At 46.8% G+C, this 19214-nt stretch overlaps 1 protein-coding gene across 3 annotated transcripts in view; it reads left to right on the top strand.

Moving 5' to 3' along the window:
* LOC138570308 (cytosolic phospholipase A2 gamma-like) overlaps window positions 1-19214 on the top strand; it is a 642279-nt gene that overhangs the window by 531590 nt on the left and 91475 nt on the right. For 2 of the 3 annotated variants that reach the window (XM_069649085.1, XM_069649084.1), the window contains exon 15: window positions 1417-1518. The exons of the other annotated variant lie outside the window; for it this stretch is intronic. In XM_069649085.1, coding sequence (XP_069505186.1) covers window positions 1417-1518 — 102 coding nt within the window. The remainder of the gene's footprint in view (window positions 1-1416; window positions 1519-19214) is intronic. 3 annotated transcript variants of the gene reach the window in all.

The raw sequence follows: 19214 nt of genomic DNA, 5'->3' as shown, positions 1-19214 counted from the left end.
GTCCCTCCTGGCCAGACGATGGCAGCAGGCAGCTGCCAAATGGGGCGAGTGTCTGGGCATGTAATAGAAGTGGCTGGCACATTCTGAAATCTAATGCTTACTTATAAGAGCCCAACGTGCAGGCTTTGACAGTTATTCAGTGCAAGGGAGAAATGTGGGGACGCACATATTTTAAAGTTTAAATTTGTCGTTGGGGTGTCATTGCTTAACGTCAGTGAAATCAAACATGTTGAAAACGTGCTAATACCATCAGAACTGATCTACGAGTGCGATTAACCCATTGGACTAATGGCAGCTGCATAACTGCATGGGTTGCTGTGAAATGAGGGGTGGTCGTGGCTGGGCTGAGCTGCAGGGGGGTTGCACATCATGTTGCGTTCAGTGTGCAGAGGGGGCAGGGGGGAGGGAAGCACAGGGAGGGATTCCCCTCCTAGTTTCTCCTGCTATGCTAATACTTTTGGGTTACAGGCAGTGGCCTAGCGCCACCTAACCGACGAAAGGCGTCCTGCGCCTGCGCTCCATTTCCTCGCATCACGTGCCCCTTCTTCCATATTGACGTCATCACCCTGGAAGGAATCCTGCTAGGGCCCAGGAGTCTATGGATTCTAGTTCTTCTTCTGGGGATTGGGTTCTCTGCCCTTTCTTCCAGAATGATCCAATGGGAAGCCCTTTGGGTCCCTCCCCATGACGCTGAGTTATGTGGGCGCTTAGAGGCACGAGGCTGCTGAGTTCTTTTCTCCCCTTTAATCCGTGTTCTCTTCTTTCTCTGGCACTGCCTCTTTTTGACATTGTGAACTTTGCTTCCCTTCCTGACTTTATTTTATTCTTTCTAGTGTTTTTTAATCCATTTAATATAATTCTAATGTGTTCTCTTTGTGTTCTTCTTGTCTGGATTGGTCTGTTGTTTTGATCCTCCCTCACACCTCAATGTATGTTTTTTTGATCAATGTGTGTTTCATTTCTAATGACAATGTGTTCTCTCCTATTCTGTGCCTTCCCTTCATTTTCCCTTTTTTGTTTTTTTTTCTATGTATCCACCCTTTGTTTTAAGTAGTGTGCTTTGCTCCTCCCGGCCCTATAGGGCGAATCCTAACGTGCAAAGGGCCACCATCTCTCAGGGCCTGGCTCCCAGCAGCACATCTGAGGACATGAAGCGGCTGTAAGAACCTTTTACAGCGGCCGGGGCAGGTGAGGAGGCCCTGAAGCGCTGGCACGTGCAGGGCGATTCCCAGTGTTTCTCTTCAGCTCCAGCGTCTCCCATGATGGTGGATCCTACCATAATGCCCCTTCCTCATTCTCCCGAGCAGTCATTCCTTCATGCCGGGGCCCCGCACTAGAGGGGGGGGGGCCTCTGCGAAGATCCTGTGCTCATGTGGGGTGTTCCACCATCTCATCTGCTGCTTCTTTGATTTTCAGAATGTGAGAAGATTGGCACCCAGTGCCTGAAACCCTCGCCGCAGGTTCCCATTCTAGGGTGGTCGCCGTTGAAGCTGTCCAACAGAAACGTTCTTCTCTCCAGTGAGTATTCAGTGTTACGGAATGATATGTATGCAAACACGCCACTATCATTGGGTATAAATAACATCACACTAAGCACTGGTATTCGTAGATTATAGATCCATTGGCATTATTCCAGCATCATTCTGTGGCTGAACTTGGCAAACGGTACTTCTGGGTAGAGAGCATGTTCTTGACTGATGAGTCCTCTTGGAAGGTCTCATCAGGGATGTGGAACATGAATGGGTCGCTCAGAAACCCTGCAATCCTGCGGGTTAGGGTGCCTCAAAGGCACCCTGATACCAACCCTGCCTGCTTGCATGGCTGCCTGTGCAGGCTCCATTGATTGGCGGCAGGGCCTCTGCATGAACCAGTGGGTCACCACTTCACAGAATCCAGTGCCATGGGCTGATCATGTGCCCTGCAGGGGAATGAGATATGACCACGGCCATATATGGTCATAGCTTCCGACTGCCTCAAAGAGAAAGCGGTGTTGAACTGGAATCTCCGATGGTTCGAGGCTTGAAGGTTGTTTTAGATTTGACTTCAAGTCCACACCTAAAGGGAAAGCCCAGGGAGAAGTCCGGGAAGGTTTGAATGGTGCCACCCCCAATCTCTGCGTGTCCGCCACATGTTGAAATAGATGCAAATCTGGGATTGTGAGTGGGGTTGGCACTCTGCCTTTAAGAATCTAGTTTGACCTGTCGGTCTGCACTCTTACTTTCTCCAACCTGGGGAAGAGCCCTGAAGAGCCAAGAAGTAGGCAAATCCAGATGCATCTGGAGTATTCCCTGCTGGGAGCTGCCACTCTTCCAAGACTCCTTCCTGAGGCTTTGCCCAGATCAGCCGTCTTCAGCAACGAGAGAAGGGCCTTCTTTAGACAGCAGGACCAGCCGAGTCACAGGTCCTTAGGATTCCCTACCCTGAGGTACCTGGCTATGACCGCTGCATGAGGAGTGATCGGCCAGCGGCCTCTGTGACATGTGACTGTGTAAGTTACCTTGGAGCTGCTCAGAATGCCTGCATCCTTAGGAGAAGCAGGCCCTCTTCTGAGCCGCAGCTCTGGGCATTGATGGAGACACACACTTACTACAACTTCTGAATTTGCATCCAAAGCACAGTCCGAAACCTAGAGGCCGCCAGACCCTGAGTTTAGCAAACGGAACATTGTGCTTTTCGCTGACCGGCAGCACTTGTTGAATTTTAGAATTGAAGACCCGCTCAGACAAAGCATTGAGGCTACCTTTGAACACCGTGGGCAAAGATCTGTTCGATGGACAATGGATGACCACAAGATCTTGCTTTATAGCCACTGTAGAATCTCGTCCCATAATCTGTTGCTACTTTAGATCACCATAACAATATAGGCCCTTTGGGAAGGGCCAAGATAGGTTAGTTTGTAGTCTACTCCCTGTGAGCTTTGCTGAAAAGGCCAGGAGACAACTGTGGTTTTCTACTGTTTATCTTTCACAGTCCCTACCTGCTACCGCCAATACTTTTTCCTAACTTGCATGTGCTGGGAGTAAATGTTTTCTGTTCAGTATTGAAAGAGAAAACTTACCAATTGAAAGGAGCTTTTGTCCCTTCGAGTGTCCTCGACTCTTCCGGGGCAGCGATGGTCGACCTCCCAGGCACCATTCTTCAGAAGATTTGTCTGTCATCATAAAACTTAATTACTGAACTAAACAGAAGTCCCACACTGTTTACCAAATGTATAGTATTTACAGTGCACAAAATCAAGTATTTTCCTGAAAATCCTTACGATGTATGCAGGAGCAGTATTTGAAGCAGTGTGTGGTAACGTGGGACCACGGGCAATAGCGAAACAGGCTGATCGCCGCAAAACAACATTCCCATCTGTAGGCTTAACTTCAAAGCCATGGAGTGTTCCAATGCAAGTCTCTGTATATATCCCAATGGAACAACAGTTGGGGATGAGTGCATGCCCCCAAAAGTGACATTTCTCAGATAACTAATATGTGTAGAGACCAGGCTAAAAAAATCATGTTACAATAGTAACACAGACAGAGATGGTTTCCTTGCCTTGCAAGACATGTCATCAAGGTTTCATGGTCACAGTAGAGAGACAAGCCACGACATCCTGCCCTGACCACCAGGCCTCCATATTTATAGCTCACCACTTTGTGACCCAAAATGAAACCTACTAGGAAGAGAAGATCCAAGGCCTGTACAGTAAGAAGATCCAGCCTCCCATGTCCAGGTCCCGCTCACCGCTCGGTACTCTCGGTCGCGGACCCAGATGCCCTTAAATCACTCACGTGACCAGATCCTAGGCCCATACAGTAAGAAGACCCACCCTCCCATGTCCAGTCCCCGCTCACCGCTCGGTACTCTCGGTCGCGGACCCAGATGCCCTTAAATCACTCACGTGACCAGATCCTAGGCCTGTACAGTAAGAAGATCCACCCTCCCATGTCCAGTGCCTGCTCACCGCTCGGTACTCTCCCTCGCCGACCCAGATGCCCTTAAATCAGTCACGTGACCAGATCCTAGGCCTGTACAGTAAGAAGATCCACCCTCCCATGTCCAGTGCCTGCTCACCGCTCGGTACTCTCCCTCGCCGACCCAGATGCCCTTAAATCAGTCACATGACCAGATCCTAGGCCTGTACAGTAAGAAGATCCATCCTCCCATGTTCAGTCCCCGCTCACCGCTCGGTACTCTCCCTCGCCGACCCAGATGCCCTTAAATCAGTCACATGACCAGATCCTAGGCCTGTACAGTAAGAAGATCCATCCTCCCATGTCCAGTCCCCGCTCACCGCTCGGTACTCTCCCTCGTCGACCCAGATGCCCTTAAATCAGTCACATGACCAGATCCTAGGCCTGTACAGTAAGAAGATCCATCCTCCCATGTCCTGTTCTCGCTCAACGCTCTGTACTGTCCATCGCCGACCCAGATGCCCTTAAATCAGTCACATGACCAGAACCTGCAGGAATCCCGAAGCTTCAGCCTCTTCCACTCAACATCACAGGTTCCTATTGGAGTCATTCAGAGAGTAATTCAAGTTCAACAGTCGTTGACCTCAAACTACTCAACACAAGCACTGGAGCAATTCTGAAACAATCAACTGAGTCCAATCAATATATTCAGCTCGAATATAGAAAATGTTAAATAAGAGTTTGTAGGACAAGGCACACAATGGATATGGAATAGGGAATTGCAATAAACTTTATTTTGGGAAAAGCACAATGTTCAAACATGATACTAATACATAAAATATTGATTTAAATATCAGCAACAAGTTCCTCAGTTGTTTCAATATCAATCAAGGACCTTATTTTGATAGCCTGGAGCAAAAACCTTTCAACAATCCAAGATAGAAGAGGAGGTCCACAAGTGTAAACCCATCAGTGATCAAAATAGCATTTCATTAACAAGGGCTTTGCAATTCGGTCTAGAGAAGATGGGTCGGAGAACCAGAAGCCCAGACCAATATTGCTCAGCTGAGACTTAAGCCCAACACTGCTATGAAACTGGTTGATAAGCAACCCAGCGTAATAACGACTGTGGCGTTGGCCCATAGCGAACACCAGAGCATTATGGACTTGCTTCTGATGCACTGGGCAGCGAGTAACATGGAGTGCTCCGAGGTACCCCACACAGAATACCCACACACCCCTGCTGCAGAACTGGCCATCCCTACCGCCTTTGCTCAATGCGCCATCAATATGGCCTCAGTTGGCAGACTTCCGGTGTTAGGCAGAATCATATGAAGTACCGTTTGGGGACACTACACACAATTAAGACTACAAGTGTCAGTACAATTTCACCTTTGGTAGAAGCCTGTACTACACAGTAATGTGGTAGCAGTGGCTGAGCAGCCAGACTTATCTCAAGAGTAAAGTGAGCAGTAGAACAAGTTACACGAAGGACCAACAAATACAGTGGTTCAAACAAACACTTACTCAAGGATTCTTGGTAAAAGAATATACATTTATTTACACAGTCACTTTGAAAACATTACACTAGCAAGAGCAGCTCAATATCATATACTAATATTCCACAAATACACAACTGATATGTTACTGAACAAGTTCAGCTCCCCTGAAGTGGGAGCAAAATGGCACTTCAGATACTTTCAAAAGACGTGAAAAGACAAGGTTATAAGAATCAACAGCACAAATACTTTCATAGGCAGGGCAAAGGGTTTCAGTTCACTACAACCAGCAATTCAATTCAATAGGCCTGGGCACCAGGGATCTTATGGCTAGCAGAATACTTTAAAGCTTTTATAGTCTCATTCTGGCTAAAGGTTAAGCAGAGAGTTGGTAGATCAGATGTTAAAGGAATATCTGCAAAGTGATGGCAATACTAGACTGCTCATCTCTATCCCCACAGGACAGAGTTCAGGAATGGCTGGGCCAGTCTTGCCCCTAGATATTACAGCCCAGGCCTCTTACTGCTGTAGTGGAGCAGTTGTTGGCTAGAAAGCAGGTGCACCCTGCCTTCACCAGAAAACACGGAATTAGAAAATCAGAAAGAACACATTTGAAACTGCACTTTAAACTCTCCTGGAAATGCAGTTGACACAAAGAATAGTTTTGCTACACAAATAGGGACAGATGAGGCAATAGCTTGCACACTGGTGTTTCTAAATAGAATAGACTAGGTGACAGGTAGGCATGTACCAAGAGAGGGTCTCACTACACATGTAAGGCAGCATGGCTATCATAGGTAGCATCATGTTGCAGCGTACCCATAGGTAGAGAAATCATGTGTCAGGCATGCACCAGGCCTCAGTAGGCAGCAAATACATGCAGAACAAATGTGTCCTGCAGAAGAAACATAACGTGACAAGATGCCATTTTAAATTGCACCAGCAGCAGGGATTTGAGCGATTTAAGAAAAAAACACAATTAAGCACGCTCCAACAAATACAGTTAATTCAGGGAAAAGGCTGTAGCCGGTTAGATGGTAGCTACCTTAAAGAAATGTCAAGGCCAAGGCTTTGCAGGGAGTGTGCATGGCAGAATAAGATATTATTGTATGCGGTCAGCTGTCAGATAAATTAAGTTGTGAAGACACAGCAAACTGTTTCAAGTTTATAACATTCCAGGAAATCGGAAGCAGTTGGCAGATTAATGTTATGTGTGACCGGAGGTTGCAAGATGGGACTAAAGAAAAAACTATGAATTACCGCGATGAAATCTCAGCAGGGTAAAAGCATGATGACTCACACAATAATTAGTCATTAATACGTCAAGAACAAGATGGCGATCACGGATTGAGAACAAAGCCTTCAGCCTTGGCAACTCATTTTAACTTTCCTGCAGTTCTTATGAAACCAAGGAGATTTGCACTCACTCTGTAGAAAACAGGGTATGGTACATTCAGTCGAGGTCCGCTATCTTATTTTAGCAAGAATTTTGTCAAAACGATAAATACCATCTAATGGATCAGTTATGGCAAGCTGGGCCTCTGTGACATACTAAATTCTTTCATTGAGAAAAGGCCAAAATAGATGAAACTGGGTGTTATCCCATTTCAAGTCTTCTCTATTGTTACTAACTCTTCCCACATATGGCATGACGTCCTGAGTGTTTGGGTTAAATTTTAAAAGATATGTAATTAGCACCATGTCTAACATGTTAGACCAATCCTCAATGTGTGTCATGAAAAAGTCTGTAGAACTGCGTCTACAGATCCCGCCCTTATAAGCAAATCTTCGCAGGGTATCAGAAGTGGCTTCTCCATTAAGTGATCGGAAACCTTAAGCATACAAATGGGTAAGAAAGCCCAGACCGTGGCAATCATGTTGAGGGTCTCATGACAGATGGGGGTATCCCAAGAGCAACATCTTTCTCTGTCTCGAAGAATTCTAGATCATAGGAAGAAAAATCCCCTCAATAACAACCAAACACGTTATTCAGATCTCCTCAAAAGGAGTTTAGAACAGCAATAGGTCCTGCAGGGACATTCTGCCAGCAGAGTTCGAATTTTTATTGAAATACTTAACCAACATTATATTATGACTTTGGTTCAGAGTTAATTTGACCACAATAACAGTATGTGACAAAATATGGACTGTCCTTGAAGTAACATTGACTTTCGGGGATACCCAAATTAAGAACCCACCCTTATTCCTCCCCATAATAGATGACAAGGCTGTAGAAGCCCATCCAGGTTCAAGGGTGCACCGAGCCAGGTTTCTTGAAGCGTTATTATGTCTAAACTATTGAAGAAGTGTTGTAGTGAATCATTCATAGATTGAGCAGTAAGGCCAGCAATATTCCAGCGATCAATTCTAAGATCAGACCTATCAGAAGACCTGATGAGAAATGCAGTGCCACCTTTTCAGAATACATTAGCCGTTACATCCATGAAGTTACCTAGGACATGCTTGAGGGTGAGCATCTTCACAGCCACACTGCTCTTCATAGCCTACCTCTACCAACACCAGAACAAGGGTTTACACCGTTTTTCTGTTTCCAGAAATGGAGCACTATAAATGGAAAGCTATTCAACAAGGCCCTTTGCCATGCAGGTGCCTGCCAGGACAACGTAGGGTACCGGACATCCTCACACCCAGACCTGGATCTCTGCTGTGAACATTGAGGGCTTCAAACGCCAGCTGGCCACCTGCACCAGGTCCCTAGGGTTCAATATTGACAGACACCTCTCCTTCCAACAGCAACTAGCAAGGAAGACACAAACGGCCTGGTACAAACATTCTCTCCTGTAGAAAACCAAACCCTTCATCCCAGAAAACAACTTCACATCTGCTGTCCAAGACCTCGTCCTCTCCCACTTTGATGGTGGCACCCCTGAGATGTGTCCTGTATGCTTCTGCAAGGCGCATCAAAGTACTCTGCAAATTCCACCACATCACCCCGCCGCTCATCAAACTGCACAGGCTTCTGCTACAAGCCCATATCATCTTCAAATCCTGTTGCATCATCTATCACCCTAAAGTCCCCAAGCTACCTCCCCGAGAACCTCATCCTCTCCAGAGGCCTACGCTCTGCCAGAACTAAGGTCATTTGCAAACTTGAACGGCGTAGTTTAAGGAAGGAAAAACCAGAAGACAGGCCTTCTCTATGCTCCAAGACTCTGGAACCTCCTACCATCAACATCCGACTCGGCCCATCACACCTATAGTTCAGGTAAGATCTCAATTCCATCCTCTTCAAAGATTGGCTCCTCCCTAACAACAAGGTGCACCCCCCTCCACTCCCCACCATCACTGAGAGTCTTTGATATGCTCCCCAATATTTTCTCCACTGGTTGCATGTAGATTGCTTGCTGCCAAATTGCCCGCCCTCCGCCTCCCCTGTTGCTGGCTCCCTGTTTCCTTGTTTCTCTGCTTTCTTCACCGTGTTCGTACCCCTATGATTGTTAAAGTGTGCCATTGCTTCCCCAGGCTCGGTCCACTCTCAATAAATACTATGATGACAATAATAAAAATGCATGTTATAGGGCATGCTGTTGCCCTTCACCATGCAGATTACTGACAGGCCGGTATAGGGCAATGCTGCATGTTATAGGGCATGCTGGTGACCCGTTGCCCCTTGCAGGTGCCTGCCCGGCCCATGTAGGGCAATGCTGCATGTGAAAGGGCATGCTGTTGCCCCTTTGCCATGCAGGTGCCTGCCAGACACATTTAGGGCAATGCTGCATGTTACAGGACATGCTGTTGGCCCTTTACCATGCAAGTTACTGTCAGGCCGAGATACGGCAATGCTGCATGTTACAGGACATGCTGTTGCCTCTTTGCCATGCAGGTGGCTGCCATACCCATTCTTGGCAATGCTGCATGTTATAGGGCATGCTGTTGCCCCTTTCCCCATGCAGGTGCATGCCAGGCCCATTTAGAGCAATGCTGCATGTTATAGGGCATTCTGGTGCCTCTTTGCTATGCAGGTGCATGCCAGGTTCATGTAGGGCAATGCTGTATGTTATAGGGCATGCTGTTGCCCCTTTGCCATGCAGGTGCATGCCATGCCCATGAAGGTCCATGCTGTATGTTATAGGGCATGCTGTTGCCCCCTCGCCATGCATGTGCATGCCAGGCCCATGTAGGGCAATGCTGTATGTTATAGGGCATGCTGTTGCCCCTTTGCCATGCAGGTGCATGCCATGCCCATGTAGGGCAATGCTGTATGTTATAGGGCATGCTGTTGCCCCCTCGCCATGCATGTGCATGCCAGGCCCATGTAGGGCAATGCTGTATGTTATAGGGCATGCTGTTGCCCCTTCCCCATGCAGGTGCCTGCCATGCCAATGCATAGCAATGCTGCATGTTATAGGGCATGCTGTTGCCCCTTCCCCATGCAGGTGTCTGCCATGCCAATGCATGGCAATGCTACATGTTATAGGGCATGCTGTTGCCCCTTTCCCCATGCAGGTGCATGCCAGGCCCATGTAGGGCAATGCTGTATGGTATAGGGCATGCGCTTGCCCCTTCGCTGTGCAGGTGCATGCCTGGCTAATGTAGGGCAATGTTGCATGTTATCCGTTCCTGGGTGACCCCAAACACTTCCAGATGTGCCCAAACTAGTAACAATAATATTTTTAAAGAGATCTGACAGTTGTTTCACTGTGGAGTTCAGAAGTTAACTTATGTGAGAAATAAACTACTCAAAAGGTCGCAGACTGCTCTCCTCGTTGTGCTGGGATCCACACAAGGGTCACAGACAAAAGAGTTAGCGAGTTTTGTGATAGTTTCCAACATGGCTGGTTCTGCCAAATCGCAGAAAGGAGGCACAAGGCTTCCCCTCCCCTCCTCTGCTCGCTAAGAGACGGCTGGTGTCATACTCGGAAAGGAGTCTTGAAAGCTTTGCACATACAGCAGAGCTTCCACACGTCTCTTCTTGGGGTAAATTCCTCTTCCCCTGTGCTGTGGGACTCATCCACAGCTTAGATAAAGTATGGATTCAGACTGCTGGTCATATAGGAATCTTGGGGTCTGAGTGCAGTTTCTGCTTCAGTGTAGATTGCCACATTGGAACTTCCCCATTCCCATACCTGGCCATCATGAGTAGCTTACTGGGCTACGGCCAGCCCGTTCAACTTGCTGTCGAGGCCTAATGCGCGCACGCATACTATTCCTTCTGAGAAATGCCAGACATTGGTCACCCACACAAGCGCGTCAAGGCCTTACTGTTAGGGAGAATTCTCTGTTTTCTCCACAGAAGCCCTCCAAAGTGGTGCCACTCTGTCTGGGGTACTTAGGAGGGGTGGAGGAGGATTTAGGCACCCTGGACTGAATTGCCTAGGCAACTCAAGTCACACTCCGTCCTGATTGGCCCAAGTGGTGAGCCGGCCGGCTCACCACTTAGCATGTTTGAGTGACAGCTAGGCTGAGTGAATGGGGGTTTGCTGCATAAAAGCAGAGCTTTGGGGACTGGAACTTCAGAAGTCGCCACAGGACCTAAGAATCCGACAAGGGAGAAGCTGAGCCGACCTGCCACGACGACACCACCGGTGGAGCCCTGCTGGACCGTCTCACCACTTTTCCCAACGACAGAGGAGATCTCCCACCCGAGAGTCTTCTTCCTTTGACTGGTGGGGATAACCAGTTTCGCCGTCTTTTCGCCTTCCCGACGCATCTCGTGGCCGCCTTGCCTGTGCCAAGCACCCCGGCAACCGGAATACCATGTTTTACCACGACCGCAAAATAAAGGGTAATACCTTTAACCAGAAAACTCTGCGGCTGTTTTCCTTCCTGCCAGTGCAACGACCTTCATCTTTCCTCCAAGGCGAGATCTTCTCTTCCCCTGGACGACGCCGAGACTTGCAACCGCTGCCAGGAACAACTGCCACCGCTGGAGGATCCTTCCCACTTAAGGTACCGTGTTCCACCTGGCTTCCCTTGCCACCAACTGTACGGGGTAGATTTAGCCCCCGGCTTTCGAACCTGGGTTAGCCTGGGACACTCTGGCTAAACTTTTCTGAGCCTCTCTAAACTCTTTTCGAACTCTCTGCAAGACTTTCAAAGCCTAGTGTAACTGTGTGATCTTGGGCGCATTTGTGCTCTGCTCTCTCTAAGAGTGGGCCCAGCCTTTGGACTTTGGCTCACAAGTGACTTTTGCTCTTCTGCCTTGCTAAAAGTGTTCCTAAATCTTAGAGTGGTGTATCTTCCCTTATTCTGTCTTTTTCCCTCCCTTCTTCATGACCTTATTGGAGTGCGATCTATAGTTAAGCGCTCACCTCTGTCTGGAAATAAGTGGTGTTAACTAAGACTTGTCTGATAAGGAATAAGGGTTGTATATATTATAATAGTAACTGTGTTTAGAGTGTTTTACAATAAGAGTGCTGGAGTGTTCCAAACAGTGTGTTTTTAAATAAATAATTATATACTTTGATACCAAAGCTATGGTCAGTGTTTGCTTGTGTTATTGTATCTGAGTGCCTATTGTCTAAACTTTGCATACTGCCTAAATATTCTTGAGGGAAGTCTGACTGCTCAGCCACAGCTACCAGGTAAGTCTGGGTGGTGCAGACTGCTACCAAGTGGGTTTACTGCTAACACCTGTAGTCCTAAATCTTTTGCAGTGTTCCCAAAGGGAACTGCACAGGTTTCTGCCTAACACTTACTAACGGAATAAAGGTGCATATGGAGGTTTTTGTGTGTCGGAAGCGGCCTCTGAAACGTACTGCTGTTGACGAGCAGAGGTGCGGCTTGACACGTATGTGGTGTGCGACGTACGGAGCAGGAGCGAGGGTCCTCTCCTCTAACTGAACGTGCGGAGCCGAAAGACGCGAAGGAGCTGACGGAGTCGAGCTCCGTGGTACAGCGAACAGGGAGCCTTGTGCTGTGCGGGTGCACCCCGTTCTGGGCGCTGCCAGCTCTTAGAAGGACGACGCGAGGAAGGAGCGGTCCTCTGAGGGTGCGGTGCTGGGGAAGGGCCGCGACGAGCTGGGCAGAGCTGGATAGAGTTGCTCTGTGCACCTATTAGGTGAGGAGGTTTTACAGCCAGAAGGGGCCTTGGTGGTGCCTGGTGTGGGAGGGCACCTCCCTTTTTTGCCTTGTTGGTGTTTCTACCTAGTGAGTGCAGGGATTGACCTGCCTCACTGTATTTTTTTGGGTGACCCCTCCCCCCCCTTTTACCCTGTTGGTGTCCCCGCCTAGTGAGTGCAGGGATTGACCTGCCTCATTGTGCTTTTGTGGGTGATACAGAAGTAAGGAGGGGGTGAGTGGAGGGCGGGGGTGGAGGACTATTGTTGCTCCCTCCCGTTCAGCCTCCTTGTTGGGCTCCGGAGGTGTCTGTACGACAGAATCCTCCGTGTACGAGCCTGTTGGGGTGCGCTGAGGGATTGATTTTGGGGAGCATATCCATAAGTCCCCTTCTCGACGCCCTGACTAAGAAGCGAAAAGGGGTATATAATCCGGGGACTGCAGGCTACGGCCTTTGACCCGGTATTTACTGCGAACGGTCGCCCCTTATTGGAGGGTTGGGGGTAACGTTGGACAAATCCTCCCCCTCCGTACTGCAGGGTTGGACCGGGTGATAGCAGTTCTTTCCCCTTTTGGCTTTAATTTGACTGGGCAGTGCCTTTTCAGCCGGCTTAGCAATTAGCCGTTTGAAAGAGTGAGACAACGCAGAGATGCAGCGGGGAAAAAGAGCGCAGCATTCGATCTATAACTTACGGAAAAACAGGACCCCTGGTATAAAAGAGCCAAAGGAGACCCACAGAAAGGGAGGTAAAGCTAAGAAAAACTCGAAATATGCTCTACCTGTAGTACAGGGAGCTATTACGGAGTTCTTCCCTGTGAACCCCCCTCCAGAGACTAATTCAACTACAATTGAGGAGACGACTGAACCGGCAAATACAGGAGACACCTCTCTAAATTCTTCCAACTTTGATGACATTGATAATAATTCTCTTTTGGATCTGTGTTTGACGATACAGAGAGGGATGCAGACACACACGCCACAGATAATATCCAAAGTCTTTTCGCCCCAGAAAGAAAATAACATGAATATCGATTCAGGGGGACATAATATAGCTGGAAGTGGGGAACGTCTATCCCTCTCCCCGAACATTGCAATGGCCTCAATGGAGGACGAGCCGGACCACGAGATGGTGGAGAGCACTGGTTCCCAATTCAATGCTACACAGCTAGCTGAGCTCCAAATGTCTGTAGCTTCCCTCCAATTTGCTTTGAAGATACTGCTACAGATGACGGGACGTATCCTATCTAACACCAATTCTATTTCCACGACATTAAACTCGAAGGATATTCTGCGAGAAGAAGCTGAAGTTAATTTATCGGACGCTCTCCAAATAGCCGAGGAGATGGAAGAACAAGCAGACGAGAAGGTGAGGGAAACGGTGCAAGGGACACCTCATAGCAACATCTTAATTGAAGATACTCCCACAGAGACAGAGGAACAAGATTTGGAACATCGTCCCCAAGCCCCACTCATGCGCAAACAACGTAGATTGGCCAGAAAGGCCCTCAAAAACAAGTCAGCTACAATACATGCCCCATCTCCTACGGCAGGGTCAGGACCTATATTCGAAACTCGCTCAAAAAAAGCTAGGAAAAGACTGACGAGAGCCGCCTTGCGAACAGCAACAAAAAAAGGTCCGCTTACAGATTGGTTAATCCCTGAAGATAAGTCCCAGGCCATGGACCTAGAGGAAACTGCATTGGAGGACTCGGTGCTTGTCTGTGAAGTAAGCATGCCCTCCCACCTTGAGCCTGCTCCGGAGACACGGTCCTCGGAGGACCCGACTGAGCATGTTCTCTTGGAACAGCAGAAGCTAGTGCCTGAAATCAAGACTAATCGCTTATGCTTCATCAAGAATCTGTACCCTAGGAACAAGAACTCTTGGTTGGCACGCTCTGAGCTATTAACTCGGCTACACCACATTCTGCAACTCCATATTTTAAAATCTGATGACTTTCTTTTCATTGAACCTCTGTCGGGTCCTAATCCTAATGTATCTGCCCTACATTGTACTTTTTTAAATATTGTGCAATTATTGAGAAAATATAAAGAAGAACTGAGAGCGGTGGATATTGATATTGACGTGGACCCGCAGGAGAAGGACCTCTCAGTTATCTCTGAGAAATCAGTTGGGATATCATCTTCTAGTAATGAGTGCAATACAGGAGTAGGAGATAGTCCACTATTGGTAGAAGTACAACTAGCACTCAAGTCCTTGTTAGATTCCTTACCCCAGCTATTGCAAAGTCATTGATATCTATCATTACTTTCATGGAACTGCAGAGGTTTCTCACATCTTTTGAGGACAGATGGTTCTTCGGCCTTCCTATCGCAACATAGCTATATTTGTCTGCAGGAGACATGGTCATTGGACTCTTTAGTGTTAGATGGTTTTGTTATACATCAATCACCTGCGAAACGAGGCTGTAAGGGTCGCCCTTTTGGTGGCCTACTGACAGGGGTTATCAATACTATCAAGTCCCGGAAAATACAGTGTAAAGCTGAAGACCAGTTATTGGCGGTGGAAGTAGAATATCCTACTGAAAGTGGCTGTAGCAGGTTTCTATTAATTAATTTGTATAACCCCCCCGGAGCAGTAGCAAGGGACACCTTACAAGAGGCCATACAGGATTTACTGTCTACCTGGACATTAAGAACTAGTAATGTTGCTATCACTGTTGTGGGGGATTTTAATTGCCACATGTCTGAAGATACTCTTATACCCACCAATTCAGGTCTCAGTGCGAAGTGTTTGATGACCCATAGCAAGAGGGAGAATGAAGGACTTGGGTGGTTACAATTGTTTGAAACTTGGGACTTGGCGATGATTAATGGCCGCACTTTTGGGGACAGACCAGGGAAGCATACTTGGGCAAATGGATCATCACTTAGTACATTAGACTATATATTTATGAGCCCCGAGATGCAGGCCAAAGTAAGGGATATGTGGGTTAAGCCTAATGGATGGAGTGACCATGCTGCGCTACATTGCTCTATATTTATACCGATCCCCCTCACTCCCCTAGCGCATATTGGAGATATTCAATCTAATTGTTCAGGAACTAAAATTATATGGTCAGAGAAAAACATCAGAGCGGCATCTGAAGCTCTCAAACTTACCACCATAAAGGGCCTTTATGATTTTCACGAGATGACGATAAACGAAATTGAAAACTGGATATCGGGCTTTTCAGGTCAACATGCTTCAGCCAAAAAGGGCCACATGTTAAAAACGGGTGGCACTCTACCCCCTTTTAACAGAGAAATCATAGATGCCAAGAGAGGGCTCAGAAGAGTGATCCGTGGTTTAAAATCTTTGAATCTTTCTGAAACCCAGTATCCCGAGAAATTAAGAACTGCTAAAACTCTATATAGAGCTGAGATTAAAAATATCAAGAGTATAGAGCGAAATAACAGGGATCAGCGACTCATAACTACGATTTGTGCTAGGAATTCACGCAGCATTTGGGCACTTCTCAATGAGAATAGAGGGAAAGTCAAAGGCCCTATGGTCAACCCAATTGACGAGAATACTTGGGTAGAGTTCCTATTAAATCGTAATACGAAAGAAGAGGAGTCCTGGAGTATATCTATCGAGAAGGCCCTGATTCTTCCCCCTTTTGATGTCTCTTCGGAGGCAATTCTCAATAAAATTGCCTCCCTTAAGTCTTCGAGAGCTCCTGGCCCTAATGGGCTAGCGAAAATTGTGATCAAAAATAATTCTGTATTCTGGGCGGAGTTATTTTCCTTACTCTTTAACAAGATCTTAGCCCAGGGAACTATCCCCAGTTCCTGGCAAACTGCCATTCTTATTCCAGTATTCAAAAAAGGTAGGCGCTCAGACCCCAACAATTATAGGCTCCTATCTATGTTAGATATCACAGGGAAACTTTTCGCCTCTTTACTGTTAACTGAGCTGCAAAAATGGGTAGATAACACTAATATACTTAGCAGATTCCAATGCGGTTTTAGACGGGATTTTTCTACATCACATAATCTACTGGTAATGGATATATTACGCAGTAGAGCGCTTAGTAAAGGACAGCCCCCGTTGTATGCCCTCTATATTGACTTCAAGGCCGCCTTTGATTCCATCCCTCGTGAGCGGCTTTGGGCCAAGTTGGAAACAATGGGATGCCCATCAGGATTATTATACTATCTTAGATTACTCCATCATGATACCTCGGTATGCCTTAGACTTAACCAAGAGGGCAATACGACTAGAAACGTGCCTCAAAATAGGGGGGTTAAGCAGGGCTGTGTTACAGCACCTCTTATTTATAACTTATATGTTTATGACATCCCCGCGGCACTTACAGAGGTGGACAATTGCCCACCAAAATTGGGGGATGTACTGTGTGTCGTTTTGGCCTATGCTGATGATCTGGTAGTCCTAGATAACACCATAGGTGGCCTTAGGCGCTCAGCACATATTCTTTGGGACTATGTTAGGACCAATGGTTTGTCCATTAACCTGGATAAAACTAAAGTACTTAGATTTACCAGGAAAAGGGTACCGTGTGAACTTGGTGGTACATAAAAATCTTATCCTCTATGCCCCTTCTTACTGTTATTTAGGAGTGGAAATAGAACCACTAGGTGATTATCCATTATGCAAACAGGGGCGGACCATTCGTGCATTACAAGTAATTTCATTAGTCTCATCTTTCACTAACAAGCAGGGCGGTTTCACTCTATGGGGGACTCGCCATCTCTATATGCAAGTCTTTGTCCCTATGGTTATATATGGCCTTGAGTCGCTGTTAACAGTTGACTTAGAGTGGCTTCAAGTGATCGAGGGCAAGTTTTGGAGACGTATGTTGGGTCTTCCCCCGGGTGTGCCGATGGCTGTGATAAGATTGGAATTGGGCCTTCCTTCATTGAAAGCGTTGATATTGAAAAAAAGAGCTGGGTTTTATCTGAAGATGATAAGTGGCTCCTCTAATCCAGTATTGTCGGTTATTCAGCAGGAACTGACTAAAAAACATACTACCTCACCTTTTTATAAAGATATGAGTAAATTCTTTGCCGACATTGGCTGGACTCATAGAGGGACTTGTGTATCTAATGAAATTTTAAATGCACTTGAGAAAAAAGTAGAACTTTGGGACTGGTTAGAAAATTTCTCCCATTTGAGTAGTCTCAAGTCATATAATTTTGTGAAATACCGAATATATCAGTTTATGAAACCACAGGCCTATTTATATCTCTGCCCTACCAGAAGACTTCGATGATTTATCATTCTGTTTCGGTTAGAACAATTGCCTACTCTAACCAATAGAGGAGCTTGGAAAAATATCCCTCCTAATGAGCGGACATGTCGGCTTTGTAAATCTTTATCGTGTCCAGAAACAGCTAGGCATCTTTTGACGCAATGCCAGGCTATGAAGGAGCCGATTATAAACTTTTTGGGTGAATTTGTGCATGATCTATTAGCTATCCACGAACTGTCGTTCTGGCATTACTGTACCAACACTTGCAACATGCACCTATTCATAGCACTTTATAATGTCTGGCAACAGATTGAATTAGGCTTAGGTCTCTAATTAGATCTGAATTATAACTGCCTAGTCATTTGTTTATTATATTTTAAATTTAATATGTATTGTATACTGATGAATTTCTGATTTTTGAAATGGATTTAATATTTGATGTGGATATTTATGATTTTATTTTATGTTTGAAAATGAAATATGTGTAAAGTTTGAATTTATTTTCAACCTATATCACATTAAAGAATTTGAATTTGGAATAAAGGTGCTACATAAATGACAATCTACTACTACTAAGGAAGTCAACCCTGGAACAATGCCACTTACCCATCCATGGGGGAGACTGTATAGTGTCGTATTCTCTTTGGGCATTAACACCTCCACATAGTTACAGACTACTGTACTATCCATTCATAGTCCAAGACCTACCTTACCCAGCACTGTGCCACATCTTCCCACAGATCCCAGTGTAGGTGCTACCATGGCAGCACCCACAAGCACCTCTAGTTCCCTAGAGGATAGAGGCACCAGATGATTTCTTCCTCCATGACGGATGCTTTCAAGGACGTGTTGAATGAGGCAGAAACATGCTTGGGGATGCTTGTGGTCTCGTGCAGAAGGGATGTTACCAAGAAGTTTCGGCTGGACTGCCTCTTTTGGTGGGATCAAGCCTGATTTGCATATGGTCTTTTCCCTTTTGTAATGGCTTGGCAGGTGAAGAACGGTGGTATGGAGGGTTGCCCAGAGCAATGCCAGAGGTTAAGATTAATTCTAAACCTTCCAGGCATCCCATCCTTTGTTTTGCTGGAATGGAGTCATAACCCAACCATCCCGGCACAGCCCCTATGTCTACCTGAGACCCTCCTCGGGTGAAACCGACCAGAAGAGGGGAAGTATATCAAATGTGGGCTGACTAGACCAAGCAGGTGAACCATGACTGGAGAGCTCCTGACAGGGATAGGAAGAATTGCCTCATCGAGAGTCTGCACAGTCCTGCAATGAGTCATCCAGAATCTCTGTGCCACACATCCAGACCTTAGAGTGAAGTAGCTCATGTACACACAGGATGGAATGTTTGCCGCCTTTGAATCAGTATGGAGCTGAAGGTTTCATTTTATGCCGCCCCTCTCCAAGCGGGTGAGAGGCTCTCAGAATATCTGGCTAGGACCGAGCTGATTGTACAGCTGGCTTTCCAGCAGAAGAGGCTCTGGCCGAACAGCCTTACCCTGGTTAGGATGAAACAAGTAATGCACAGAGCAAGATCACTGCCGCTCATGCTGCTGCAGCTATGACTCCAAGAACG

Source organism: Ambystoma mexicanum, chromosome 2q (assembly GCF_040938575.1).
Source record: "Ambystoma mexicanum isolate Mex_15411 chromosome 2q, UKY_AmexF1_1, whole genome shotgun sequence".
Taxonomy (NCBI): Eukaryota; Metazoa; Chordata; class Amphibia; order Caudata; family Ambystomatidae; genus Ambystoma; species Ambystoma mexicanum.
This window is presented reverse-complemented; position numbering and strand designations above follow the sequence as displayed.